The sequence below is a fragment of the Pipra filicauda genome, unplaced genomic scaffold (assembly GCF_003945595.2).
Source record: "Pipra filicauda isolate LSUMZ 115617 unplaced genomic scaffold, ASM394559v2 scaffold1_size10287979_pilon, whole genome shotgun sequence".
Lineage (NCBI taxonomy): Eukaryota > Metazoa > Chordata > Aves > Passeriformes > Pipridae > Pipra > Pipra filicauda.
Window position 1 is genome coordinate 5788495 of NW_024104310.1, and position 27901 is coordinate 5816395.

Genomic DNA, 27901 nt, shown 5'->3' on the forward strand with positions numbered 1-27901 from the left:
GCACCCTCTCCAAGGGCTGGAGGGCAGCTGAGAAGGCTGAAATGATGTGGAAGGAGACAAGACCTTGCTTCTCCACTTCTCAGTGGGATGAGAGCCTGAAAGACAAGCAGATGTGAGGCCTCTCCTACCTGGTCCAGGCCAGGCAGGGTTTAGTGGTCCCCAAACACCAAGGTGCCATTTTTGGCTGCAACAATCTGACAGCACACAGGTTTGGATTCCCCCAGTGCTCAGGGAAGTCCAAGGGTACCTGGCTCTCTTCCCACCTGCTCAGGGAAGTCTCTGGTTTCAGTCCTTGCTGCCAGAAGGCATTTAATGAAAAAAATTACCCTGCCAGCTCCCTCAGCCAAACAAACCAACCATGGCAAACTGGAGCAAGAACCAGCAGAAGATTTTCCACCCCCTCTCCACTCTCCCACATACAAATGCTCCCAGTTCTGCAGAAGCAGCTATCAAACACCTGCAGCCAAAAGAAAGCACTGATCCCATCTCTGAAGGTGGCTGCCTGAAGCACAGTGCAGTGGTGAAGGAAGGACTGACACCTGATCATGGACACGAGGCCAAGCAACTGGTACCATCTTGCACGAGAGTCCAAAGTGATCTTAATCCAGATGAAACCCTGTATGATCCTGGCTTCTTGAGGGGCTGCAACGAGCCTGTAACACCTACAGCCCTAAGCTGGAGGGCAAAAAAAGAGGAGGAAAAAAGTAATTCTGAAGAAAGTACACGGCTGCAGGAACACAGAGAAGCAGGCATAGATAATGGCGTTTTTATTCATAACACCTTCAACTCAGACTGCAATTATTTCAGTTGTTAAAGTTTTAAATCCGGGCAGCAATCGAGGAAAAGAAAAAAAACCAAATAGTCCCTGTGTGCACCAACAATGCAGCTTCGAATAATACACAGTAAGTTTATTTCATATTAACATGAACAGTAAAAAGAGGACATTTGACAGGATTTCACTTGAGGTCCTTTTCTTTATTCCTCTATTGTGTCCTTTTTGCCAGTCTCTTGTCCCTCAAACTGTGGATACTTTGCCTCAACGTCAGCCCAGGTGAGATAACCGTTGGCCAGGTCACGGATGATGGCAGGGAGTTCAGAGATCTGCAGGCAAAGCCACAAAGACATAAGAAACACAAAGTCAACAAAATCAAGCTGCTCTGTTGGGTATTTGGGAGAATGTGGGTAGTTTTTACATCAGCAACAGAAGAGGTACAAGGCATCTTCTGGAGGATCACTTCTCAGGAGAAAACCATTAGTTAGAACATCTTAAATGACAGTCTCAGTTGTCTCAGTTATCAGGGTGATCCATGAGGGAAATGCAACTGTCACTGTGGTGGACCACAGCAAGGTTCATCCCTGGTAATGTTGTGCTAGAGTTTTGGAAGGGAAAAAAATTCAATACACACAACCAAAAGGTGCTGTAAGCCAGGATTTAGCCAAGCCTTATCTACTGTAAGACCAGCATAGAATAAGCTGCCAATCTTTTCTTCGCTCCCCACAGCCCACTGTTATGGCGTAAAGTATGGGCCAGAAACCAGAAAATTTGCAAGAATTGAAGGAAAACAAAGTCTCATCTCTGGTGCTGAGCAGTGAGAGCTCACCCAGGTGGATATAGAGAGAGGTAGGTGCCCTGAGGAACTGGAACTGAGCCAAACCCCCTGCCAGCTCAGCAGCCCCAGGTGCTTCTGTACAGAGCAAAGCCACAACTCAGCCTCACAGGTGAGCACCACCTCCTCCTCCTTCAGGAACCAAACTGGCCAGGGAGAGAAGGGCACCAGTGAGAGAAGAAAAACACCACAACCCTCAAGACTGCCCATCCACAGCTCTGAGCAGTTATGCTCACAGGCAGAGACCACCACAGGGAGGTTTGCCATTCCAGCACTATGGCCACACCAGTGGAGCACACTTAGGGCAGGTGTGGCTTTTGGGGAATGGTTCATCAGCTTCTCTGATGCTGCACAGGCAACACCAGCAGGAAAGAAGTTGAAAGGCAACAAGCAAGCAAAGATCTGCCTTTTGGTGCCTGTGGATTCAGAGGAGCCCTGCCTTTGAAAGCCAGACACAACCCAGCTAATGCTTCTACTCAGCAGCCTTCACTCCTAAAGAGCCACTCCAAAGAGCAGTGCAATCAGCACAAGCATGGCTTTCAGGTAAGATCAACACTTCTGCATTCAAGAAAAACAAAAGCTTCTCCTCATTTCATCAGCAGGGCCTGTATCTTCCGTCTGACCGGTGTCTCTGCCCCGGGGATTTCTCAGAGCAGCTAAATCAGCTGCAGAGCTGGAGGCAGCTCCCACAGAGCACCACTGCTGGATCAGGAACAGCAGGTAATGCCAGGAACACACCTGGCTCTGCCAGCAGCCAAACCTGCCCCCTTGCCCCTCACCTCGGCGCGGATCTGGCGCATGGAGTCGCGGTCCCGCAGGGTGGCCGTGTGAGGCGTCCGGTTCACGGTGTCGAAGTCGATGGTGATCCCGAAGGCCACTCCGATCTCGTCAGTCCTGGCGTAGCGCCGGCCGATGGAGCCCGAGGAGTCATCCACCTTGTGAGAGATGCCGTTCCTGGTGAGTGCTTCAGCTGCAAGGAAGACAAGGGAGATCACCACGACTCGTTACACACTTAGCAGGCAACACAACCCTGGAACAGGCCTCCTGTATCCTCACGGCGCTCCCTGAAGGGAGGCTCCACGTGTCCCGGTTTCAAGCAGCATCACAGACCCTCAATTTTACTTTGACAGAATATCCAGTGTCCCAGTCTCTGTCAAGACTACAGTCCCACAACTCTGCTTTAACTCCAAACCACACCGGCCTCATGTGTGATGGGGGATGTTCAGCACAGGGAGACAAGGTCCCAGGCAGAACTGGTGCCAACAGCAAAAGGCACTGTCTGACATGCAACCCCCGTTCCTTCATGTATTCCATTTTTTATGGTTCCTATCCTTCATCATGATGCCCACTACCAGTGGGCAGTTTTACAGAATGGTTGGAGGCTCAGCAGCTCTGGGACAGAGTCAATAAATCAGCTGGCCAATAAAAGCAGAAAAAACTTTAATAACAAAAGAACATACAACCCCCCCACACACTGTTCCAGACAGCTTCTCCCAAGCAGTGGGAAAGATTTATTTTTGACACAGCAGGAAAAAAAGAAATGTCTTTTACACTGCAAACCAACACAGGAAAGCTCATGGTGTTGGGTGTTTTGAGGGAAGATGAAGAGTTTGATGGATACCCAAAGGTTATGGATACCAACCAACTCAGCTGGTGTAAGTAAACAATGTTCCCTTTGCATGTGTGAGAGCCATGGGTTCCCACCGCTATTTTATCCCTATATTTTCTCCCAATGCAATTTTCTCCCTCTCTTCCCAGTGCACATCCCCATCAGACCCACAGTGCTTAACACACTTACATAATTCCTTGACAAAAGGCATGAATTCCTGATTCTGGCTCAGAGGAAGAACAGAGCACTTGAACGGTGCCACAACAGCTGGGAAGCTGAAGAACTAAGGAAAAAGAGAAAAAGCACAAATAAATACAAGTTTAATCGTTAGGTCAGACTCTTAGGAGGTGAGAATAAGCTCTGACTGAGGCTGGAGGCAGGGTGACTGTTCCAGGGGAGTCAGTGGCCTTCTCTTAAGACATCAGCATTCAAGGCCCAGCAGTAGCAGCTCACGGCATTGAAGGACTGGTTTTCTCCAGCTTTTCTCCATCCCTCCTTATCTCCTGAAGCTAAATGTTACTTCCCACCAAAAGAGGTCTACCAGAGCCCTCCTGAAAAAATTTAACCTCATCTGAATTACAGAAAAATGAAGGGCAGAGGGGTCTTTCCAGGAGATTTATTCTTATGCACAGTCTAAACCAAAAACCCTGTTTGAGAGACTCCATGCACATGAAGCATATGCAGCTCAAACGCTTTTAGCACCCTCCACAGACACCCTCAGAAAACAAACATGTGCCAAAAATGAGGGAAAATAATAAAATTTTTCCTGGCAATCAGCAAGGCCTCAAAGGGACAGAATTTATGCATATGAGACGTACCAGAATACAGAGCAGCCTACCCTACACAGAAAGTAAATGGGTATTAGAAGAGCAGTTAAGTCTAATATATTTCATGAGCAGTTTGGGATTGAAAGTCAACTGTGTCCCAACTCTGGGCTCCTGAACCTTGTTTCCCCCACTCATAACTGTATCACATCCTGTAGCACATGAAGGAGCACTGTTACATTTCTTTACCACAGTCTAGCAGCCAGAAACAATGAAAAAGAATCAGGGTCAGATTTCCAGCCAGCTTCCCATGGGCCACCAGCAAGGGCACAGAGCACCACATTCGGGCACTGGCTGGAAGAGGCTGGTGCTCTGGATGTAACACACACTGGCCCCTGCTACAGCAAAGCTTCAGGCCAAGGTTTTAGGGTTGCTCAGAATCAGAGAAGGTTGAATTTCACAGGGCACTGAGGAAACAGTTAGTCCATTGTCTGCCCTGCTGCATGGAACTACGATTCCAGGAAAAGCAGCAGAAAGAAAGGAAATTAAACACTGAAGAGATGCCTTTCTCTGAGCAATGGGACACTGCCAAGTGTGAATCCAGAAGGAGGAATTTCTCACCCCCTTGGCAGCAACACAGCGGGAGCCTCATGCACACACGGCCCCAGAACGCTCTGAGGGCGCATGTAAAAATGACATGTACACTGGCAAAAACAGCAACCCTACAGCCCACCTGGGCTCTCCCATCTCCACTGGGTATTGTGCTCTCTTATTTTAGCCCTTTCCCTGGATGCCAGGTGGTTTAAGCTGAGGCCCAGCCTCAGGAAAGCTCACCGTTCTCTGCTCGTCTCCTTCCCGGATGCGGAATGTGTGTTCAAACACTGTGTACATGATCCTTCCAATACCAAATGAGGGTTCAATTACATTTGGGATGATTTCTTCCACTGGAACACAAAATAACACACGTCATCATTAAACATGGATTTATACACAGGAAAAAAATGTGGTTACTGATGCTGTCTTTCTGTTCAGAAGTTCTGATTACCTGTATCTGAGCGCATGGAAATAAAAGGTTAAATGTTTCTGCTCTACATTCAGGTATTTACCTGAAATACAGATTTGGACTTAGTCCACATACAGAATGTATTTAGGCTGTAAAAAAACAACTCAGGACACCACCTCTGGCCCCGAGAGCAAATAACACTGCACAACTTTCACCCATGCAGATAAACCCTCTTCCACTTCACAACAGCAAAACCTCATCCAAACTGTTCACTGGGAACAGTCCCTGCTCCACACCAAGCCACAAACCATGTCCAGGCGTTGTCTGGGGGTGCTGTTTGGCACAGACCAAAGCCATGCCAAATAGCCTGGATGATGGCAGGGCAATGACACCCTCCCTATTCTCCATCCCTTTGCACTGTATCATGAGGGAAAGAATGTTGATAAACTAGTTTGTGTTCACAAAACCCCTCAGCAGATGTGATGTGCTGTTACTATGCACTCGTCATTCTCTCCAGTCTTTGCCACCTGTTCATCAGAGGCTTTTTCCCCCCTTCTCCCTTCTGTGTATGAAAGGAGCTCAGGGACAGCTGCCCTGTCCAGAAAGAGCAGCTCTTTACAAAAAGCTCTGATTGCTGTTGGAGAAGAAACAGGTATCAGCTGCTCCTGAAGATCAAGGGTAGGATCCAGCTCTCCAGCACTGCATCCGAACTGGCCTCAGACTCTGTGACGGGAGAACAGTCCTCTCAATTAAGCACCCAGCCCAGGGTGGAACTTCCACCTTGCTGAAGAGTTTGTAACTAGATGATCTTTATGGGAACTGATTTACCTGAGAATGCCCCCCCAAATTAATGTAATGATTAGTTGAGGATCAGGTCTGTGATTCCCATCCCCTACACCTTAAAAAGAGCATTAGATGCCTGTATGCACACATTAATCATAAAATCACAGAATCCTAGAATGGTTTGGGTTGGAAGGGAACGTAACCATCTTGTTCCAACCTCCTGCCATGGGAAGGGACATCTTCCACTAGCCCAGGTTACTCCAAGCCCTGTCCAACCTGGCCTTGGACACTTCCAGGGATGGGGCAATCACTACTTCTCTGAGCAAACTGTTCAAGTGCCTCAGCACCCTCCCAGTAAAGAATTTCTAATATCTAACCTAAACCTGCCCTCCTTCAGTTTAAAGCCATTACCCCTTGTCCCATCACTCCATGCCTTTCTCCAAAGTCCATCTCCAGCTCTCTTAGAGCCCCTTTAGGCCCTGGAAGGGGCTCTCAGGTCTCCCTGAAACCTTCTCTTCTCCAGGTTCAACAATCCCAGCTCTCTCAGTCTGTCTCCAGAGCAGAGGTGCTCCAGCCCTTGGAGCATCTCTGTGGCCTCCTCTGGACACACTCCAGCAGGTCCATGTCCTTTTTATATTGGGGACCCCAGAGCAGGACACAGCACAGGACGATCTTGTTTTATCTGTGCATTGACCAACCCATTTTCAAGACAAAAGAGAGGGAAACTAAGTTTTCCCTTCTGTTTGCAGACAGCAGGCAAACTGCCAAATGTTCAAATCTAAAGGAAAACCAGCAGCTGGGGTTCTACTTGCTGGCCCTCATTAACAACTCTGACTCCTTCTTTGAAGTTGTGATAAAGCAAAGCCTGGCACAGCAGTAGCATGTGCTGACTGAAAGGCATCTGGACATCTCAGTGGCTCAGCAGCTGCAAGAACAAATATATTCTGCACAAGTTGCTCTACTCCCTCCTACAAGCACTTATGTTCTCAGCCTGGGGCAGGATGATCCACTAGTTACAGTACGAGCTGGGGAAAACTCTACCTCAGTCTCCAGCTCTGTCAAAAGCTTCCCAAATGACCTTGGGTGAGGTGCTTACAGAGCTGGCTGGAAAGACAAGACTTCTTTGAGGAGCTAAATGGGGGCATTTTGGAAAATTACCCTCATTTCCCATACCGGGACAAAAGCTCTGTGGAGATGCCGTCACTGAGCAAAGCTGGTGTGATTATCCACTACCAGAGGAACTGACTGGACTTGTGAGCTGGCAGAGTCTGGTCAGGAGGGCAGCCTGGAGGGCTGGCAGATGCCAGGGGACCTGGCTCCAGGCAGCAGAGTGACAAGAGGAGCTCTGAGCACAGGGCTCTGCAGGGAGCCCTTCCAGCAGCCTGTCACAGCCCATCTGCTGCACCGCAATGGACACCAAGATGAAAGCTCCCAAACCTTCCCAGATCCTCCCTCACTGCAACAGCTGGTTCACAGCACCACAGGGGACCTCACAAATCCTGGAATATGCAACTGCAGCAGTGTGGCTATAATACCTCACTCAAAGTCTATTAATGGGTGACCAGACCAGGCAACAAGCTGGGAAACAGGCCCAAATCAATGGTCACTGAAATCCCATTGCTGTGTGAAAGCTTTCCAACTCAAACAGTCAGATTTCAAGGAAATTACATCTGGTATTTTTCCTATGCTGTGATACAATATTAACAGGACAAACCCACTAATAAAGTGTATCACACTCAAAGTGTATCCTGATCTGCCTCTTATTGTTGATGATCAAACAACAAAGATACAAATTTACCATGTAATGTTTTCTGAAATCTCTTCACAGTAACCATGTCCTTTGTTAATTTAAAAGTTTTCCCTTCAGTTTCAACAGTGAATTCCCTGCAAAGGAAAGAGAGGTCACTCAAAAGCTACAACAATAAACAAACAAGTTGTATTTCCTTAATTGCATCAGTTGGTTGACTGTAAGAGTGGGATGACAGAAGCCAGGGCAAACCCCAGAGATGAAAGAAACATGTAGCACACCCATTAAAAGAAATTTGCATTAATAATAAAATTACTACATGTACATTAAAAGCAACCATTTTCATAATCACAGTGAACTTAGTTGTGGTTAACAGCCTGAAGCAAATTCAGTTAGGAAATGGAAAACTCTCAGGATGAAGCACATACACTAAAGAGAAAAAGAGAGGAACACAAATCAGGCACTGGCTGCAGACTTTACTATCAATAAAACCAGGATATTGCTTGTAACTCATCTATTGAATCGTTTCAGTGAGATTCAGGATGGACTAAATTCACTTCCTCCCGGGTTTGATGTGTGTACACCATATCCTGCAATGGTTTCTCTGCTGCTTTTCTACGCTTCCACACTCATAGAGATGCAAATGAAATCAATCTTAGCTCAGGGAAAAAAAGAAAAATGTAAATATTACCATTTTGAAACGTATTCATTAATCCTACAGCTTGTACTGTTTCAGGCAGGAAATGAAGTTGATTTTTTTATTACTGCACCATTAGCTTTCTCATAACATATTCAGCTGTTGACCTGCTTCAGCCAAATTTGACAACTGCAAAGACCTCTTATATTTTCAGTTCTGCATGTGTTAGGAATGCAGGCAGCCAGGTTAAGGAAAAACACACAAATTCCTGCCCCAGTAAGTCAAAGGCTGCAAGAGGTCCTAAAGCAGCTCAGTGAACACTGGAGGATACTCACACAAGTTTTGGTTCTCATTTAAGTATTTTCCATTAACTGTGTTCCATTAATCACAGAATTATTTTACTCATTTTAAAATTGAAGTTTAAAACCATCTGGCAGTCCTGGTCAACTCTCAAACCAGAGCAGGGAAGCTGGTAAACACTCGCCATTTCACTGAAGTCTCTCTCTCCTGGGATGATCCTGCTAAAGCTCATTCCCACACAAATAAACAAATATTTGACTTATGTGCATACACCACAATATATATTGATGGATGACCAGCAATGACTAGTGCAAGGGACAGCACCAAAACATTTCAGACGAGCCACACAGCCTGCTCTCACGAGGAAGGTGGTTTCAGGAGGCTCAAATAAATCCAGCAGCACTTTAGGAACCCACAGCAGAGGCGTCAGAGGAAGGTACCACACACAAACACACAACCAGCTCACCCTTTCTCGTTGAGCAGCTGCTCCATCTCGGTGATGTAACACTCGTCACACATGGAAAGGTATTCCATCACCACCTTGGCATCCTTCTTATAAGCTTTGCCAATGGCTCCCTTATTTGCCTCAAACTGAACAACGTTGACTGTTCTGTACAAGGCAGTTAAGGAGCCTGTGAGGACAGAAAGCAGGGCCTGGTTCTTTCATTATGTCAAAGCTAATTGCTACACAACACAAACAAATCTCCTCCTCCTCTGGATTAAGGAATTTCCCTCCAAGAGAGGAAAGGAACAATAAAAAGTACCCACAAGCTCAAATCTTTGCAGGTTACTTCCCAAAGTGATGCTGCTCTGTAGCTCCAGGTTTCCTTGCTAAAGTTACAGATGTAACTTTAATTACAGCTGTGCAGCTCCCCAAAACATCAAATCACTTCTCACTTCAAGAGAATTTGGTTTATTCTGAAAGGATATAGGTTCTTTGAGAAGCTTCTCAGCTATAAGAGGGACTTTGGTGGCGCGGGCATGGCAGGAAAGGTCATAGCAGGAGCGATCAGCACAGCCAACGATCTCAATCCAACCCTGGAAAAACAGAATGGAGGCTTTCACCAACTCACTTTTTTGCCCACTTAACCATCAAATATGTTTATTCACCCCTAAGCCCTCCCTGCTCCCATGACTGTTTTTTCTACATAATTAGCTCTGTTACAATAAGCAGCCCTCGCTCACTAGTTGTCCCTTCATTTGAGTGATTCCATTTGTTTCCAGAGGAAACAATCAGTCATGTAACCAGTGCCTGTGTTCAGGGCCAGGTTTTCCACATGGCTTGGCAGAGCACAGCCCTGTGCCAACAGCTCAAGGCTGGGGCCAGAGCACACAGCCCTGTCACTCACTTGCCACAGGCACACAGACATCATGGCCCCAGGGTGTTCCCTGCTCCCAAGCATGGAACAGACAGCAGGGAACCAGCCACATCAGAATGGCCAAAAGCCTAGCTTACAAGCTGGTAGGACACAGATCCCATGTAAGGGAAGCTCTCCTTTCAACATTTCAGCATCTTTGGCAAGGAGGAATCTCACTGACATTCACACTGAATTGATGAAGCTTTCTAATAATTGCAGCAAATACAACCTCCCTCTGGATTTTCTAAAAGACAGTCCTGTATAAGAAAAGGCTCCTCAGCTGCTCCCCATTCACTCTGTCACATCAGTATGGACACACAGGCAACCAGATGCTGTGTGGTTTTCCAGCCTGCAGTGACATAGTAGGGTGTCAGGAAGGGTGTGTGAACAGAAGAATCCCTGGGCTTGAAAAAGTGTGATGTTCCAGAACATCTCGAGGAATTTTTACACAAATTAAACCATTAGGGTACTACAGGTACTTCCGAGAAAACACAAAATCCAGGTTAATGTGGTTGTCCAGCCTGTCCAGAAGGGAAGGCTCCAGGGAGACCTTAGAACCCCTTCCAGTACCTAAAGGGACTATAGGAGAGTTGGAGAGGAACTTTTGACAAGGGCATGGAGTGATAGGACAAGGGGGAATAGATTCAAACTGACAGGGGGCAGGGTTGGATCAGATATTAGGAAGAAATTCTTCCCTGTGAGGGTGGGGAGGCCCTGGCACAGGTTGCCCAGAGAAGCTGTGGCTGCCCCATCCCTGCAAGTGTCCAAGGCCAGGTTGGATGGAGCTTGGAGCAACCTGGGATAGTGGAAGGTGTCCCTGCCCATGGAAGGGGCATTGGATCTTTTAAGATCCCTTAACCCAAACCATTCTACGCAGTAACTTTATAAAATAGATTTTAAGCTACTCAGAGCAGTTCACTTCTTACTACTGAGTGCTGCAAGTTGGTATAAACATTTTTGGTAGAGTTAAGTGACAAACCAAAGTGGGGTCCAGCTCACAAGGTGATTTTGTCACGCCCCTGGGATTGATGTGCTCACTTCTGGGTTAGGACACACTACTCTGTGAGGGTTGTCCTGATCCATGACAAGGCTTGCAAAGTTTAATAATCTTATTTACGTGGTGTGGCTCACACATGTCCAGTTTTGGGCAGGCTGGGAAGAGAGGCTGTGAACTTACAAAAGTCAGCTACGGACATTCAGAGGAAGCAATTCCAGTTGTTTCTACAGGTCTTTTCTACAGGAAGACAAATCACCCATCTGAAATGCAGGAGGTTTTTTCCTAACCTTAAGTTTGGTAGAACTTCACTGGCTGCTATTCCTCTAAATAGTTGTAACAAAACATCCCTAGTGGTAAGCCTAAATCCAACCAACAATACAAGAGAATAAGCACTCAACAAGGTCTGAATCAAAAAGCTTTCAATGACTCAGCAGGAAGATGATAAAAAAGTCTTTAGGAATTTTTCTCCCAGCACCAGCTGTCTGAACTGGCAGGAGTGAACTCATTTCTCATAGTTTGGAAGAGGGAAAGGATGACCGAGCATTCAGGCAGGAAGAAATCTGCCCTGGAGTAACGCCTCTAGCAAAACAAATCCTTCCCCACTGCTGTTACAGGGGTTTAAGTCTTTGGAAAGCACTAGGACTCTGTTTCCTTTCATTCCAGATGGATTTCAACCAGTGAAACATCCCCAGGCTACTTCAGGCTCCAGCAAAGGAGTCTGGACCTACAAAAGCAGCATGAGCAGTTCATAAACTTAATGCAAGTGCACTGCAGGGAGCTGACCAGTCCCCTTAGCCCTGGATTCAGAATATTTCCACTGCACTAAGTGTGTTCAGGCCAACGTGGGACTGGACAGACACATCAGACTGACAGCCCTAATTTTTAAGAAGCAAGAAATAAACCAGATCTGCACAGGGAGAGCTGTTTTCCCTTTGCCACTTACATAGGATGTTTTGGACTCTGCATCCCAGCAGTCACAGGCATAATGAGCCATCTCATTCTCCATGTGCTGCCGGAAGCGCAGCTTCTCCGGGGACACGCCGACCTTTGTAAGGAAGAGGTAGATTCTGCCAATGAAGTAACCGAGAACGGAGTTATTGATCACACCCTGGAGAGGGAAGAAGCGGGAAGAAAAGACTCACATTAATTCCTAAGGAAGCAATGCCATGGATTTGTTGTGCCTCTGCAGACAACCTGACACGTTACAGACAGAACTTCTTGCCTGTGGTGAAGTACTGTGCCTCCCCTGAAACTATTATATCTTTTCAAATCCACCTCTTGCCACTGGCACTATCTGAACAAACAGTTGCTGTTCTCTGAGTCTGTTGAGTATTGAGACTCATCACTCACTCATCACTCACAAGTAGGTGAAGATCACCTACTTGTAAATGCCCCACTGTGTGAAGCAGTGCAGTCACTGGCACTACAACAGCTGCACCCTACAGCTCAAAGCTGTAATAAAATAGGGGGGTGGTGTTGTTTTGTTTTTTTTGTGTTTTTTTAGTTTTGAGGTTTTTTGGTTTGTTTAGGTTTTGGGGGGCAGTGTTTTGGTGCTTTTTTTATTGGGCTTTTTTTTTTTTCATGGGGGTTTTGGCGGGCTGGGGCAGAGGGGGTTGGAAAACCTACCCATTCATAATTGGATGAATCAGGTAGTAAAACCTCAATGTGCAAGCCTTGGGGGGTCAGCAGCTGAGTATTGAGATTCCCAGTTAGTGCTGGTATTAATATTCCTTGCCACAAGCTAAGAGTAGAGCTTAACCTCTAACCACTATCCCAGCACCACCCGCATCCTTTCTTTACTGGTTACAAGGGTCAGGCTTGGATCTCAGTGACACGGATTCCCTGAAGAGAACCTGCTCTTAAATCTGGGAGCAAACCCCAGTTGGCACCAACACAACAGTCCATAAACTCAGCCTTGGGAGCAATATTCCAAAGCTGCAGGTGCTTGCAAGAGGAAGGTTACCTGCTGGACAGCATCTCCCAGCCGCATCACGTGGGCAGACTGCCCACTGACCTGGGCCTTGGCAGAGTACAGCAGGATGTTGAGATCTGCCACGTTCTGAAACTTGGGGTGGTTTTTCTCGCTGGGATCCACAAAGTGCTCAATTTCTGCCATGGTGAATTCCCTGTGAAAACCAACAAGTGTGTATTAAATATTTTAGCATTAGCCACAGCCCCTCTAGTAAGTCACTGTGCTTCAGCCTCTCACAAGCAAGTCAGTGGTTTAAAAGCTTACACAAACCCAGAGCCAGGACAATGTACAGACTGGAACATGAACCAGTCTTATCCCCCTGGATTTAGTTTCATCTTCAAATTCCTAATAAAACTTTCTACAAAATCATCTAGATGTCTCCAGGTCGTGGTTAACACCAGGGTGAATCAGAGCAGGGAATACCACCTTTGGAAACGCTTCCAGAAGTTCTCTGGACACTTCTTCCAGACTGCTGTGATGATCACAGTACAAAGTATTTGTTCCCTACAAGGTCAATGAAGACTAATCCACTGATTAATTCAGCAGCCTTAACTCATGTCAGAGGTGCCAAAAATAACCAGGTGAGGTGATAATTTCTTGAAGGTAATGGAACTGCTACACTCAGCAACAGTGTGCAGTCTGTTTTAAGAACTTGTCTTTAATACATCTATATTCACAGATTGATTCTGAGCCTTCTTTCTTGAAATCACTTTCCATTGAATTAGTTCATTATCAAGAACCTTTAAAAAAGCTCTAGGTAATAATTAAATGTAAATCACAGGCATCAGGATCTAATTTGCTGTGACTGCACAATAACAGTCTCCAATAAATGTGCCACAAGCGTATCATTTATATTTGACTGAAAATTATTCCAGTGAGAAAAGTTCTCATTTCCAGATGTGCAAAAGAGAACAGGAGGACTGAGAAAATTCCAAAAAGAGTTCCCTTCATGTTAACAATGCCACTGCCTCTCAGTGACATTTGTGGCACCACGTTAATCCATCACCAAGTTTACAACACGTACTGGCTGTACATGGCAGCTCTTGTTCCAGACTATATGGAAGAGATTACCAATCAGAATAGTTCAGTTAAAATACAGAGATTATCCCTAACGAAATGCAACAATCACTTTTATCCAGAGATGGAACTGAAAGGAATTCTCAATAAACCTGAGCTTTCCTGATCGACTCATCTTGTGACACAAACACAGGTCCTGAGTCAGGTTATCTCACAACTTCCTCTCTGCAACAACCTGTAGAACTGCAGAATCTGCAGGACTGAGACAAGGAAATATTGCTGCAAGGCCAACCACATTTTGATTTCAGTTTTAAAGTATATTGCATGAATATAATTAAACAAGCAAAGTCCTGTAGAGAACACAGCTACCTTTAACATGATTCATTCTGACTATGATGGGGCCAAATTCTGTCATTCAAACTGAGTTTATTTCTAATACGACAACTATTTCAGATTTTACTTCTCACAAGCCATTAAGATAGAATTCTGTACTTAAAACCTAACTAGGAGTTCCTCTGTGAACCCCAAGACTCATTAGCCACATAATCAGGATTCCTCTGGGAGAAAGCACTAAAGTGAAACAATCCTGTGCCAACACAGGAACAAAAGGGAGGTGCCATCAGCTCCCTGGTACCCTTCTGCTGAAAGAGGAAGTTTGCAGTACCTCACTCTGATAAGGCCGGAGCGGGGTGAGATTTCATTTCGGAAGGAATTTCCAATCTGGGCAGCAGCAAAAGGCAGTTTGCCTTGGTTAAACTCCAGGAGACGCTTGAAGTTGAGGAATATTCCCTGTGCAGTTTCTGGCCTCAGATAGCTGAAATGAAACGGGGGAGAGGAAAAATCAGGAAGGTAAAAGGGTGGGTGGGGAAAACAGGGATTAAAGAAAAACACAGTTACTACCAAATTTAAAGGTGGTACTTTTTCTCTTGAGTCTTAACTCCAGACACGAAGCAATGAAGCAATAGACTGAAGGGGAGGAAAAACACCCAGCATCAGCTGTAGCCCGAACACTGCACTCCACAGTTACTCTCAAAAGTAAACTGGATGACTTGGCTGGTTTTGAGATGCAAGCATGGAGTTGAAAAAGGGGTTTTGAATGAAATACAGTGGACAGTGACATCAAGGAGGTCACAGGGAATGCAGCCTCCCTGCCTTTCCTATGTACGCCTGTGCTGCACCAGCCTTCTTACAAACATGGATTTTGGAGGCAAACCACAACTACAGCACTGAGGGGGTTCAGTGTAAGGCCCCTACAACCCCTACAGTGATTTGTGACTTCCCCAGACAATACAAACTACACAGGCTATTTCTCATACTACACTGGAGAACACATACAACACGTAGCTTTTATCCCATTCCAGAGCACAGGCAGCAAGAATTATATTCTCTACTCTTCAGTGAAGGTTTTGGTTTTAGTTTCAGAGATCCCAGCTCAGGACAACAACCCCTACACTCTTACACATGTAAATTATGCTACCACTGGATCGCCCTGCTGAGTAACCTCATCCTCAAACAGGTACCCTGAAGTAGGTTTTCTACAGCCAAGAAGTCACTGACAACTGCAGGCCCAGTGTTAACTGGCTCTATGGAAACTACTCCAACCAGCAAGGGCACAGCTGGGATCCACGTGTTCTGGGTGCTTCAAGTACTTTCATGATTCTGCAACAGCCTCTTGTTTCTCCTGCCTTTCACCAAGAGCACAAGGAATGATAAACTGCCAGAGAAGGCTGGGGCTGAAAGGCAAGGGAAGGTTACTAAAGAGACTTCATTTTTATTCCAAGTGATCTATAAAGCAGGGAGAGTATGATCAGAAGGAGATTAGAACCTACCCAGGCATGTTTCCTCCAGGCCCAATGGAGGTCTTGAACATTAGATTGAAAGAAACAGGAGGGGACAGATCATTCCCAGTGACAGGTGACTTCACATTGTAGTTCACAAAGAGATCTGCAAGTTCTTGCTGGCCATAATTGTCCAACTAATAGCAAAACACAAGACAATAATTTTAATTACTAGACAAGATAACAGGAATCAATAATGTCCTCTTCATCTTTTACTGAGCGTGATCCACAGCTTTGAATCACCTGCTCAAAATAATATGCCCATTTAACATAAATTTTCAAGCAAGGTAAAGCTTGAGACAGTGACAAAAGAACACTTTGCACATTTGCAAATCCATTTTAGTAATAGAGGTCCAGGATTCAGTCAAAGCACAGGAAGTCTGAGCACAAGAGTGGGTGTAAAGCAGAAGAAAAGTCACTGGGACTGCACCACCACCCACCAGAAGCTTCTTTTAAACAGTTTCAGCTAAAACATGGGGAGCTCTGAGTTGGGAACAAAAAAATAGAGCAATGAGGGAGAAGAAAGCTAAAATTTCTGCAGGGCTTTGTTTGCATTAATTTTCTTTCTTCTGCTGCATGAAACACAATATTCAAGCTATGCATTAGATGCTCTTTTAGAGTTGCTCTGCATTTCAGCTAAATAGAGCCAATCTGCAGCTTAAGGCTTCTTGGTGAGAGATTTTCCATTTGCTCTAAAAATAACTTGGTAATGACCAGACTCTTTAACGAGTGGGATAACACCAGCCCCTTCAAGGAACCTACTTTCCCTTTACCCTGGAAATAAAGCAGTAGTAGAACCACTGATCTAATTGCAACCTAACTGCACAAGAACATGATTTCTGGCATTGTTTTGTTCATTTATGTACCAGCTTTTTCCATATGTACCTTTAAATGCAGTTCCAGTACTTCAAAGTATCTATACTGAACAGAGCAGCAATAATTTAACACTCAAGTTTAAAAAAAATTGTCACGATACTTCATGTATCAGAGAAACAGAATATAAAAAGAGTTTATTAATAGAGAGATTTCCCTAAAGGATGGTCAGTGTTCAGTTTTATAGTATGGAAATCCTAATGACAGCTGCTCAGTGATGCAAACCACCAGCAAAAAAAGTTTCTCTTTCTGGAAGAAAGCATTCATTCTGTGCATAGCTCTGGAAGCATTTCTCCTAGAAGTCATGAGAGCAAACATTTAAAAGAAAGTAAGAAAAACAAATGGAAAAGAAGAAAGGCAAATGTCTGTGCAGCTGCTCTGGAATGTCAGCCTGAGCACCGACTATTCTCACGGTAAACACAGGAAAGATCTGTGCAGGGTGATGGAGGAACAAATCTCAAGGGCTTCAAAGCTGAGACAACTTCAAAACACACCAATTCAGTGCTAAGCTGATTCAGAAAACCCTGACAAAACTTCTCATCCATCTCTGTTCCTTTGCATGACAATCCAGCAGTGAGGGATTGACAAAGCTAAAGGCTTTGTGCCAGGGTGTGAAGTGGAACAGAGCAGGCCAGCTCCAAAGACTGAGCTTCAGCCCTACCAATCCAACACTCAAGAGACTAATATAATAGCAATAACTCTCCAAAACAGTAGGAGGGAGATGTGATTAACCAGCAAGTTCACAGCATTTATTAACAAGTAAGTTTTCAGTACTTGGGACCATGTAAAGTCCAACGTGTATCTCTGAGGTCAACACTTCTGAGCATCCTCAGGAACAGAAAATGGACACTGCCTCTGGACTTGGTGCATTGCACTTCCCTTGTCACACACACCTCCCTGAAGCATCCACCTCCTTGTGCAGGCACCTACCTGTGTTAGAACATTTTCCATTTCTGCCTTCTTCTCTGCCGTGCACTTCTTGTCAGACATCAGCTTTTGCAGGTGAGCTGTAACAAAAGCAGGTCGTGAGTTAATATTGAAACTCCATCCCTGACCCCACTCTAAAGCCTGACAAATCAGGAGGATCCTCCAGCACAGGTGTATGTCCACAGTTTGTCTTGACAGTGTCCATTGGGGTAATTCCACTCATGTCATCAGGGCAATAGTGGTCTACAGTTCAACTGTATTGATGTGCCAGAGGGAAAGCAACAGGTCCTTATCTAGTTTCTTTCCAATATTATTTCCTTAAACCCCAGCAATGGCTTTGAAGTCCCTTTCTCCTTGTTTCCTTTCTATACAGATAGAAATTAAAGGCAATGTGTGATTCTGAGCCAGCAAGGCTAATTTTATCCCAACACACAGAGGCACGTAGGGAGTTGGTACAGTGGGGTCAGACTGCATTCCACTGCACAGCACAACATCCTCTGGGAGACACAAAGGCAGGCAGTGATGCCAAGCCTTCCCACTCTTGTTTGAAAAAAGAAGTTTGACTTTTTAGTCAGTAACAGTTCAGTTTGGCAGTAACAGCAGGTGGCTGCTCAGCAGGGATGGGCTGCAGAACAGACAGGGACACGCTTGTTTATGAGGCTGTTCAGCAAAGGAGGCAGAGGTTTGATGGGCTCCTTTTGAGGCTTTTTTAACTAAAAAAAAAAAAAATAATTCTAAATGAGTATTATGAAAACTGCTTTAATGCCAATACAGCTTGTTCCACGTGCTTAACTTCCAAGGAAAAGGCTCAAAAACTAGAGAGCACAAACTACTTAAACAGAAAGCGGAACAATCCTCCCTCTCACAATGGAGCCGTACGTGAAAAAGTTTTCAAATAGGTTTTTTATTTCTAAGACTCGTGTCATTTTTTCATTTGTTTTTAAACAAATTTTCATCAATAATTAGAAAGAAGTGTGAGGACTTTGCAGACCTAAGAAATGCCTGAAGTCTATTTCTAAGGTACACACGTTAGTCAGCAGCTGCCGTGTAATTGACCTTTGCATGGGAAAAACATGCTCTGACTCTTTATATCATCATTAAATAATTTCTGAGTACTGAATAAAAAGCAACTGAAACTCAAGAAAGCCAAGACCAGAATACAGTAGAGAACAGTAATCTGGTTATACAGGGGGCTCTCAGCTTAAACACAGTAATCTTTTAGGGCCTGATGACACTGGATTTCACAAAAAGGGACACGACTATGTTTTCACTAGAGATCCTGGACCTCATTTAAGACACTCACAGAACTTATGGGATCTTCAGCGTGGTATGATTATCTAACTACAAACACAAGTATGAAAGACTGGCTATATCCACAGGCCTTCCTTGAGGAGGATTCTCGTTTCCAATGTTTGCACACTGGAAGCCCACCCAGCCTTGGAACAAAGTCAAACCTTTCAAGAGATGATCGGCACGAAAACATTCCCCATTTTTCACATCTTTCACCATGAAGTCAGCAAACTTGTCTACATGGCCAGAAGTCCTAGAAGAGATGATACAAAAAAAGGAACATGACAGTTGCCACCAGACAGCCCCAGGGACTGTGTGATCCCAGAGGACAGACCATTATCCTTCAAACTACACACTCAAACTGCAGGTTCACTCCTGCTTCAGATGAAAGAGTCACATTAAAGAGCACCATCCCACAGAAAATCTGATCTGTGAGAAGTATCAATACACATAAATCTTAAATCTTAAGATGACACTTAGTGCCTTTAGGAACTGCACTGTGATCAAAACAAGACATAGCTGCAGTTGTGAGGAGCAACCAGTAATTCAGGTGGGCAGATTCCCAGTATTTTAAACCAGGGATTCATGAAAGCTTCTGCCTGTTACACCACAACCCACACAAAGCAGCACAATTGGCTCAGGTCTGAGTTCAAAAGCTCCTGATATATTTAGCAAACCTTAGTGGAGACACGTAAATGAAAGGGTCCAGAGTCAGAACTCTGTTCTCACCCTGGAAAGATGGTCCCTCTACCTGGTCTGTGGATAAAGAGAGGCCTTTGATCCCCAGGGCTACAGAAGTATCATTTGCATTCAGAGCTCAGTTAACACATTGCATGGGGCCACCCCTCCACAGAGGAGGGAAGGATGGTCAGGCCACTGTCCTAAACTAGGACACAGGTGCCCCAGGTTTAGGCAAGCCACCTAATCCATTTTTCTGTCTTCTTCAACTCTTAGAAGAAAGGAATAATGACAATTGCTTACCTAATGGGACCGTTAGAAGACACTGTCAGACATGAGTACTGCTGTTTCCCCTGATTTATGGAACAACAGCTTCTCACACTGAGCTGTGCACTGGGATCTAATTATTTTGCACTGCAGCAAGGTATGAAATTGGGTGACCCAATCTCAAGATCCCTGTGGGTAATTTTACTGAATTTTACATAGTAAAAAGCAACTACGACCAGAAAAGATATGCTGGAGGGAAAAAGACCCGTATTTACTTCAGAACTGGCTCTGGTGTGAGCATGGTGCAGTCGATCTCCAGGATTTGCTCTTCCTGAATAAAGTGATGTCTCCATGCTTGGATGATGTTGTTCTTCAAAGCACACCCAACAGGCCCAAAGTCATACAGACCACTGACACCTGCAAAGAGAAAGAGGGGAAAAAGTGTGGTTGGTGTAAGACTGTATGAACCTGCACTGTTTGGAGCAGGTGTCCTCCCTCCTCAGTGTTTCCATCCTGTTCTGAGCAACTCAGCTTCCCTGTGCTGAGCAGACTATGGGATGTGGTTCACTGCAGAGAGCTCTTTCTATCCAGACCCATGACATAAAGGCTGAAAATAAACTCTATGAAGCACCCACAGACCACCCTGTACACAAACCAGCCCAGTTCAGCATAAATATCTGCAACCAACAACTCTAAAATCCACTCTCCCTCCACCAGTGGATTATACTTTGTGAAGAGTTTTGTGGGAGCAAGCTCTCTGAAGGAGGAATCTGAATACAGAAGTAGTGATCATGCACAAGCCAAAGCAATGTTATTGTCAGTAATAACACACATCTGTCAATCAGCAGTTTAGCCACAAAGCAAAAAAAAAAAAAAAAAAGGGAACAGAAAAAGCCAACAAAACAACCCAGAGTGTTTATTTTAGTATCTTAGGTGAAAGAGCAATAACCATCCAGGCATTGTGCTGCCCCCTGAGATGCTCCTATCAGCCATCTGAAGAGATTTAACAGCCACATTTATTCACCTGTGCCATAAAGTTCATTGACAAAGGTCACTACGGTAACAGGTTCTAAAGGTCACAGTGGATTTGAGCATTATTGATCACCATGTGGGCCATTCACTTAAGAGCTGGACTTGATGAGCCTTGTGGGTCCCTTCCAACTCAGAATATTCTGTCAGTCTGTGATTATCTTGGAGGAAAAGCTCAAACAGACATGAATGTTTGAGGAAATAAGCTGATTACCCCCTTAAATGCCAAAACACCCTATCCCTCTGCAAAGACACCACCTACTACAATGAAATGCTCAGAATATGCACCCTGAAGTCCACTCATTTACATTCAGAAAGGAAAAGACAAAATTTCAGCCCAAAGACTTCAGAAAGGGGGAACTTTTGAAAGGCTTACAGACTCAAACCAGAAAGTTAAAAGCCAACCTTAAAAAAAAAAACATTCTTTTACGTTGCATTAATATAACACTGCACGAGTAGAGCATTTCACCCAGCCAGAAAGACCAGAACATTAGCCCAAGGGGAATAAAATGTAAAATTCTTCAAACCCATACCTCCATAAATAGAAAAGGCTTGATCATAGAAAAACCTCCTTTTCAGAGTGTCTTCCATCTTAACTCTGTCCACGATGTCATCTTTGGGCTGTAAGGCCAGTTCCTGTAAGCCAAGCAAACCAAAATCAGTGAGTAGCTCCTGTTTCTGGCAGGACAAACTCCCTGGAAATCCTCTCCACTCGCCACTATGACTCAAAAGTCTGTAAAGACCATTTTGAAGCAGAGGTATCCTGCCAACATGCTCATTTTCCAAGGAGGAATGGTCCCACTGGGATTCAAGTGCTCACTTACGAACACCATTGTCTGAATGCAGCACTTTAGACACTCGAGGTGGACTCATGACCTAACTTTCAGACAGCTAAGCCCGGGCTAGTTATCCTCAGCTTTCTTCACAATCACTGCAAAGAAATGCCAATTTCCAAAGCAATTCTTCTGACCTATTTCCCTCTCCTGACTATAAAAAGAGCTTCAAGCGACCAGCTCAGGCTACACACATCTAACTCTTGGCATATATGAATCTTTCAGTAAAGTGCTCCTCACATGAAAGAATTTTGACTATGGAGATTACAAGCAGCCTCACTGCTGTGCTCTGACAAAGGGGTGTATTTAGGTACTTGTACGGGGAATATCTATTTGCAAAATGTAAATATATTTCATAAATATGCCCTCCTGCACTCAGAAAATTTAGTTACAGAGTGCCTTATTGCCCTGACTAGGTACTTTGAAAATGTTTTACAGCAGACTCACTGTTTTATCTGAAAAATTAAATGATTTTTGCAAATTTATGAGTGAGGTCAGCAAACCCGAAAGATTTTCTTCAAGGAAGGTGTTTTGATAATTTAAAGCACAGTTAAGGCAAGAAGTTCAATAAATTCAGATCATCTTAAGTGTCTCACAGCATCATTTTGAACAGCTCTTTGGTAACTAAAAGTATTGTATATCCACTTATTTCAAACTTTTTTTAACATCTTCAAAGACAAATAAGCGTGGTCTAATTTTAAAGCACTGTACCTCTTCTGCTCCCATGGATAAGCAGAAGCCAAGGAATAACTTTGTATGAGAGACAGAAAGAGTCAAAGACAGACAGAGAACACACGTGACAGCAAGTACCAGAGCAGGATCTGGATGGGAATCCACCTGGCAGACTCTGCCTAAAAGCAGAGCATCCCATTTGGGTGACCAGGGTTCCCTAACACACAGGATGGCTTTTTCCCAGAGAGGGACAGAAGGAGAGCAGCAGTGACACAGCCCAGTTCTGAACTGGCAGGGAGGAATGGCAGTAACTGGAGCAGGTATGGAATTTTGCAGACCCCCTCTACTACCTAAAGAGAATAGTTCCTGAACTGTGCAGATGTCAGAGAAGCATGTGTTTATAAACATAAATGTATTCATAAATAGAAGGCAGAAGTGCCTGTGTTAGCCTTCAAGGGGAAGAAAGACCCTGTATGAGAGCAGAATCATCTACTGACTTATGGTTTCAGGACATAAACCAAGGAATTTTAAACACTTAACTGCTCTGCCCTGCTCAAAGATTCAGATTCAGAGCTGTTCTGCTGTCTTTAAGTAGGAATCACAGGGACTGAAAACCACCAGCAGCTGCTAAAGCAAACACTCACAGTGCTGCCTCCCCCAAAGGGTGCAAGTGACTGTGCTGCCTTGCTGGGAACACCATCAGGAGGGACACACTCCCATCCTGGAGTGCTGCACTCACAAGGGCAGATGCTGCCTTTGCAAGGTCACTCCTGCACTGCCAGCCCTCACAAATTGTGTAAGTGCTGAGCACACCTCCACACTGCACCCTGCATTGCCCCAACACAAAGGTGGGGCTCTCAGGGATCCCAGGACTCCCAACCTGCCTGGCTACATCTCTCCAAGTTCTGAGGGTTGGGAAACAAAACTGGAAAAACACTTAGATACTGTTTACTCCGGGATGACCTGGCTGTCAATGCAATCGTTTCAGAGCACAGGTCTATGATGAGTACTAAGTAAAAATGACATTTGCTTGGGGTAAATGTGTGCAAACAGGCAGCCACAACCCCAGACCTGGCAGAGAGCAGCACCTGTTTGTCTCATATGACCCTGTAGGGCAAACAGGGTCACTTCAGGTGCACTCACATTCTCACAGTAAGGCAGCTGCAAGCAGCAGTGCATTTATTTATTAACTCGTTCATTTTTAAGAGTACCACCAAAGCACAGCTACAATCACTTTGATATGAAACATAAATCAGTTTCCTGGGTGAATCTGCACACCTGACTGTTTTTCAGCTTCAAGAGTTTCTTTTTGTTGTTTCAGTCTGGAAAGGGAAGGAAAGCTCACAGGATAAAGAAGTGCATTTTACTTGTTTATTGATATAGAGGCAAAACAAACTTCAAGTTCCACCATCTCATTTGCATGAACACTTTTCAGAGCACAACTGCATTTAAAAAAGGGGACACAATTTCAATCCATCCCTCTCTTTAAGGCTGAGGAAAGCCATGGGCTACTTGAAATGCCTCCACAAACTTTGTTTAAACTGCATCAAAGGAAATTATTTCTAAATAAACATGTTCCACGCCAGCCTGGGAATTTCAGTGCTGCACAAAGAATCTGAAGACAGAAACTCACTACAGTGACCAGCACATGCTCTCACTGTGCACAAAAAAAATCTATACAGCAAACAAAGACTAGTGACATATACACTCAAGTTCAGCTTTGATTACAGACCACCTCAATATGAACTCATATTTATTTGTTTGCACGCTGACTTAATGCTAAAAGAAAGTAGTGCAACAGATAGAGAACGAAATTGCCACAAAGTTGGAAACCTGCAAACTACTTCAGAAGTGATTTAAACAGCCTACCCTACTGAAACTGTTTAGCCCAAACCAATCCTGCAAAAGAGAAGCAAGTAGAGATTTCAAGGCTTTTCAGACAAGGCTGGGGGACTGAAAATTTCATTTCCAGACTCACCTTTGCTTCTAGAACCCTCTTCCGAGCTTTGAGCTCTGCTACAGCTCTGTCTATATCCACCTGGGGAGCTTTCTCTTCCTTCAGCTTCCTTACCAGCTCTCCCTAGAAAGAGACAAAGAACCATGTATAGATTCATTCTTTGAAGACCTCTCCTTCTTCCATCTCCCCTGGTAATCCAAAAGGAGGGTTTTGTCCGGCCTTCCCACTCTCCACACAGGTCTCCAGAGGCTGCAAGGGAGAAACACTTATGCATTTGAGAGTTCACAGAAGTAAACATCACTAGAGAAATTCAACCACCCCCCCACTATTGTGAAATCCCAGATCTGCTATTAAACCTCAGTGTGTAAATATACTCCTCTGTGTACAGCGAATTTCCACAAATTCATGATTTATGTCTTTGAGGATGCACTAAGTGGATTCTCAGATGGTGAGCACAAGCTTTGTGCTCTCCCACTCAGTAACAAGGCTTCTCTTCCTTCTACCCCTTCCTTTTTCTTCAAAACCTATGACCATTTCAGCCTTCTTTTTCTCTGTCCTGTCTGATCGAAACAGAGCAGTAAGGACACAAATTTTCAGAAGGTCTCCCAGAAGACAGACACTCTTAGCCTAATGTCTGAGCAAAGAAGGCATTGCATGATCTATAAAAACTGTTGTTATTATTTTTAAAACCTGTTCACTAACTTTGAGAAAGAACAAAGTCAACAAAAAATAAAAATACCCTTGGAAAGAAAAGAAAAAAAACCTAAATATTTCAGAGCAGCAGAACCCTGCAGTGGGCTTACACCAAGATCTTGTCGTGAGTCAAACCACCATCACCTTGTTACAGTTCCACAAAGGTCTCTCTGCCCTGTGGGATGATTCACCCCTTTCATACCAGGGAAGTGCTCAACCCCTATACACCCAACACCATTCTTTTCTGAGCATGATCCTCAGCAGTCATGCCCAGCTTGTCACTGAACCGGGAGATAAATGAATTAAAAGTCTTCCTTTGAGTCCACTCTTCGTCACCAAAACCAAGATCTACATTGAATTACTGGGAAGGACAAAGGAGCTGGAGGAAAAAGCACAGAGATGTCAAGTGGGATGTTCTAAAAATGGGATGCTCCAAGTTCAGCATTTTTCTTGCATCTTGCACTTCTCCACTGAACATGACGGAAAAAGGAAAAAAAAAAAACCACTATCCATAGTGATTACAATATTCCCATAATACCAGCTTTTTCCTAAATTCTGAGCTTTCCTGACATTAATATTACAGGTAACTTAGAAAGTAAAGAGAAGAGAATATACTGATTGCCATTCTGTAATCAGATTAGAGAAACTAAAAGTACTTCAGAGACCGAGGGGTTCAAAGGCTAATTTTATTAATAAAAGAAGGAAGTCTCCGAGCACTGCATTAAAACAAACACACTCAAAGAGAAGGAGCAAAAATAAGAATCCTGTCGGGCTCCTTAACCCCGTGAGCTACAAGAACAGAACAAATCTGCTGTTTCCTTCCTGTTAACTACTTGTACCCTAACGTGAAAGTTTCACTCTGGGGCTCAGGACTCCAACTGCCATTCCTGGGTAACGTGGCAGAGGGAGGGATCTGATCTGGGGTTTTGGTTTTGTTGTTGTTTTTTTTTTTTTCTTTTGAAGTAGTAAGTCCAAATTGCCTTTGTTGAGCCAGGGGGTCGGCAGCAGAAAAACATCAAGGCAGCAGCAAAGCAGCTACTGCTGAGTCAACAGAGCCCTCACCCTGCTCACTGCTGAGCATCCAAAAGCAGCACACAGCAACTCTTTGTCCTGACCTATAAGTAAGACACACTCAGACATACGCAAGGAGGAGGGGAAAAAAAAAAAAAACAACACAACTGAGGCAAATAATTACGTTTGCTGACAGGACTTGGTCTAATTAAAGCTCCGATCCCGAGCCCAGCCCAGAGGAGGAGTGCACAGCAGCACTCGATGTGGCAAATTTTGCTGCAGCTTTGTCCCACAGACCAGCAAAGCAGAGAAGGGATCCACCCCTGGATCACGGCAGCTTATTGCATCAGGCACTGCTGCAGGAAGATACGCTGCTCACTCTCCATAGGCTGAGAGTCCCTTAGGTTTAATTAAACTCCTTCTCCTGGAGCTGACAGACACAGCCTCCCGCATGGAGAGGTATCAACTACCCCAATCTTTGTTACTCCCTCTCCCTTCCCTCTTGGGTAAACATCTCAGGGAATTACTACAGTCAGTTGTACAACACAATATGGGCAGCCCCAGCTACACAAATTTACCCACAAACCTTCCCTTGGCACCCCACACTCCAGTTTCAATCCCAGAAAAGAAGGGGTGCCTCAATACTTTAAAGGCAAATGACAGCACCCAGGATTTTAACTAAATAAATTGGCTGGTTCTAGAGATCATTGCTTTATTTACAAGCTCCCTTGCCAAGGCATTATGCTGTACAGTGATTCATAATAAAAACTCACTGAAGTGCTGGCATAATTAGAGGGCCATAAATCCACTCATTTAATGGGAAAACACACGCACAAATCCACGGATACAAGGGACACACACGTAGCTATGCGTGCAGCTAAGGAGAATAATATGGATTCAGCCACTTAAAGGAGGCACACAGGGAACACACGGGCACAGGTAAAGAAGGGAGGAAGGGGAACTCCACAAGCTCCACTGCCATTAGTGTCACAGAAAGGGTACCAAGATTTACTCAGGAAATTGAAAGACGACCAAATCCTTCACAGGTAAGAAGGATGCTAAAGATGGGAGACGGGAAGAGAACGTGATGCAGCCCCGGCTAAAAGGAGACAGCACCTACCTAGACAAACGAGAATGATGAAATGGAAAATATGCAAAGGAATTAACGTCCCTTACTGCATCGGGCAAATATGCAACTCTAAAGAACGTCATTTGCCTCCGAAAACCCGACAGAAACTCAGCTCTAAGGGGCATACCGCCGTGTGACACCCTCCCCCCCCAAGGGGATGCGGAAACATATGGGGGCTGTTCCACACAGAGAAGGGCTGTAAACCAGGACACGGCGAGCGCTGGCTCGGGCACAGCGGGCACAGCCAGCCCGGGAGGGGACACCCAGGTGGGCTGAGCACAGAGCCAGCTCAGCCGGGCAGACCCAGCTCAGCCGGGCAGACCCAGCTCTGCGGGGAGGGGGAAAGGACCGGCCGGGGGGACCCGAACACGACGCCCCCGCACCGCCGACCGCCGGGGCTGAGCGGGGAACCCTCACCCGCGACCAGCGCTGGACAGAGACCCCGGGGACACCCCCTGGACCCCTCCCGGACAGAGACCCCGCGAACACCCGTGGGGACCGCCCAGCACCCCGCAGTGCCCGGTGCGGGGAGGGGGGCTGAGCTCAGGGCTGCGCCGCGACCCCTCGGCAGGGCGGGCAAACCCCGGGGTGCGGGGGGCACACGGGAGGCACCTCCCACAGCCCCGCCCGGCGCCCCTCGGCCGGGCCGCGTTACCTGCTGCCGCACCGCGGTCCGGAGCGGCGCCAGCAGCGCCTCGGCCTGCGGGCCGTCCATGGCGGGGGCGGCGGAGCGGAGCGGGCGGGCGAGGCGGCGCAGCAGGGCGGGCAGGGCGCTACGGAGAAGCGGCATGAGCGGGAGGAGGAGGCGGGGGGGAGGAGGAGGAGGAGGAGGCGGGGCGGCGGCGCCCGCCCCCCGCATGATGAAATCGGGGCCGGGGTAAAGCGCGGCCGGGCTCCCGGCGCGGCACTT

General features: G+C 45.5%; 1 protein-coding gene across 1 annotated transcript; it reads right to left on the reverse strand.

Annotated features, from left to right (window-relative positions):
• Nucleotides 1-746: 746 nt before the first annotated feature.
• GARS1 (glycyl-tRNA synthetase 1) lies at nt 747-27781 on the reverse strand. Its single transcript, XM_027733449.2, has 17 exons — nt 27647-27781; nt 24180-24281; nt 21230-21332; nt 19943-20084; nt 18887-18975; nt 17436-17512; nt 15624-15769; nt 14459-14608; nt 12769-12931; nt 11749-11913; nt 9381-9488; nt 8917-9062; nt 7565-7650; nt 4815-4924; nt 3406-3499; nt 2387-2577; nt 747-1101 (listed from the first exon to the last, which is right to left on the reverse strand). The coding sequence occupies exons 1-17, from the start codon at nt 27779-27781 to the stop codon at nt 976-978; spliced, it is 2133 nt and encodes a 710-aa protein (XP_027589250.2). The 3' UTR covers nt 747-975.
• Nucleotides 27782-27901: the final 120 nt, after the last annotated feature.